Raw genomic sequence first — 1,373 nt, 5'->3', positions numbered from 1 at the left:
CTAAACCTAAACCATTTTAAATACAGCATCGAAGCTAATATCAGACTTCGATGGTAGATTCGAAAATTTACAGAGATTCTTAGATGCAATTCTATTAAAAAATTATATAAAGAATAAATTGAGACAATTGAACATGGTACAACAACGCGTCTAAACAAAAAATTCGATATTCCAAGAAATGAACCAATGGCAAGAAATATACGACGCATTATCTGAAGAAAAAACAAAAGCTAGTAAGTCGTACAAATAATAATAATAATAGATTGGCGCTTACACATATGTTAGTGTTTGGCCGAGCTTCTCCTCCGATTTGTGGCGTGCGCCTACAGTTTTACGCCGACTCCGAACGGCGATTGTATTTTTATGAGAAGCTGTTTTTCATGGCAGAAATACACTCGGAGGTTTGCCATTGCCTGTCGAGGGACGACCGCTGTTAAGAAAAACCTTTTTCTAAATTTTTTGCGATGTTGCTTTGACCAGGGCTTGAATCCAGGTGCTGGTGAGTGAAAGCGCGCACTGCTTACCACTACACCACAGCGGCCGACAAATGCATAAATAAAAATGCTACTATAAAAATAGAAACAGTAGTAAAGCATTTGAACATAATTTTAGAAGCTCTAAAAAGAATAAGACAGGTGATCAATACAACAGACCGTATACTTACCAAAGAACACCAGAAAGAAGTCCGCCAATTTTTCTTCGCCGTACGAGATAAGTTGGTATCTTCTTTAGCTAGACACAATATAGAAGTAACAATACCAACCACAGTATAGGAAAAACTCCAGATCGATTTCAATTGAATTTTATCAGAACGTGCTCAGAGCCCGATTCCATCACCTTCCTTGAGCCAAACTCCATCAGTGGAAGAAAATAAACCGTTAGACATCCCAATCATAAACGTCACAATGGTGCAAACTGTAGTCGAATTTATTAAAACTGCTTCATCAGTGCTACCAGAGTTTGATGGTAAGCCGGAGAACTTACACAGTTTCCTAGACGCCCCTGATATACTTGATCAAATCAAAGATGATCACGAAGCCTTAGCGATAACAATGATAAAAACCAAGCGAAAAGGCACGGCAAGGAATTTTATCAGTACCGAAAACATAATAGAACAGATAAAAACAAAATTAAAAAACGCAATAAAGGGTGAATCAGTAGAAGTTTTAACCGCTAAACTCCTGAACATCCAACAACGTAGCAAAACTGCTAATCAATACACAGCAGAAATAGAAAAAATTACTAGGTCATTGGAAGGAGCATATATCTCGGATGGACTCAACCCAGACTTAGCAACGAGATATTCAACCCAAGCAGCAGTCAAAGCAATGTGTAAAAACTGCTCCAATGACAAGGTCAAAATGATAATGCAA

General features: G+C 37.8%; 1 protein-coding gene across 1 annotated transcript in view; it reads left to right on the top strand.

The window, feature by feature from the left end:
* The first annotated feature begins 509 nt into the window (after nt 1–509).
* LOC108359132 (uncharacterized) overlaps nt 510–1,373 on the top strand; it is a 2,530-nt gene continuing 1,666 nt past the window's right edge. Inside the window, exon 1 of the mRNA XM_017610821.1 lies at nt 510–1,355. Coding sequence (XP_017466310.1) covers nt 906–1,355 — 450 coding nt within the window. The 5' untranslated portion in view covers nt 510–905. The remainder of the gene's footprint in view (nt 1,356–1,373) is intronic.

The sequence above is a fragment of the Rhagoletis zephyria genome, unplaced genomic scaffold (assembly GCF_001687245.7).
Source record: "Rhagoletis zephyria isolate East Lansing unplaced genomic scaffold, Rhagoletis_zephyria_1.1 Rzeph_scaffold_00344, whole genome shotgun sequence".
NCBI lineage: Eukaryota > Metazoa > Arthropoda > Insecta > Diptera > Tephritidae > Rhagoletis > Rhagoletis zephyria.
This window is presented reverse-complemented; position numbering and strand designations above follow the sequence as displayed.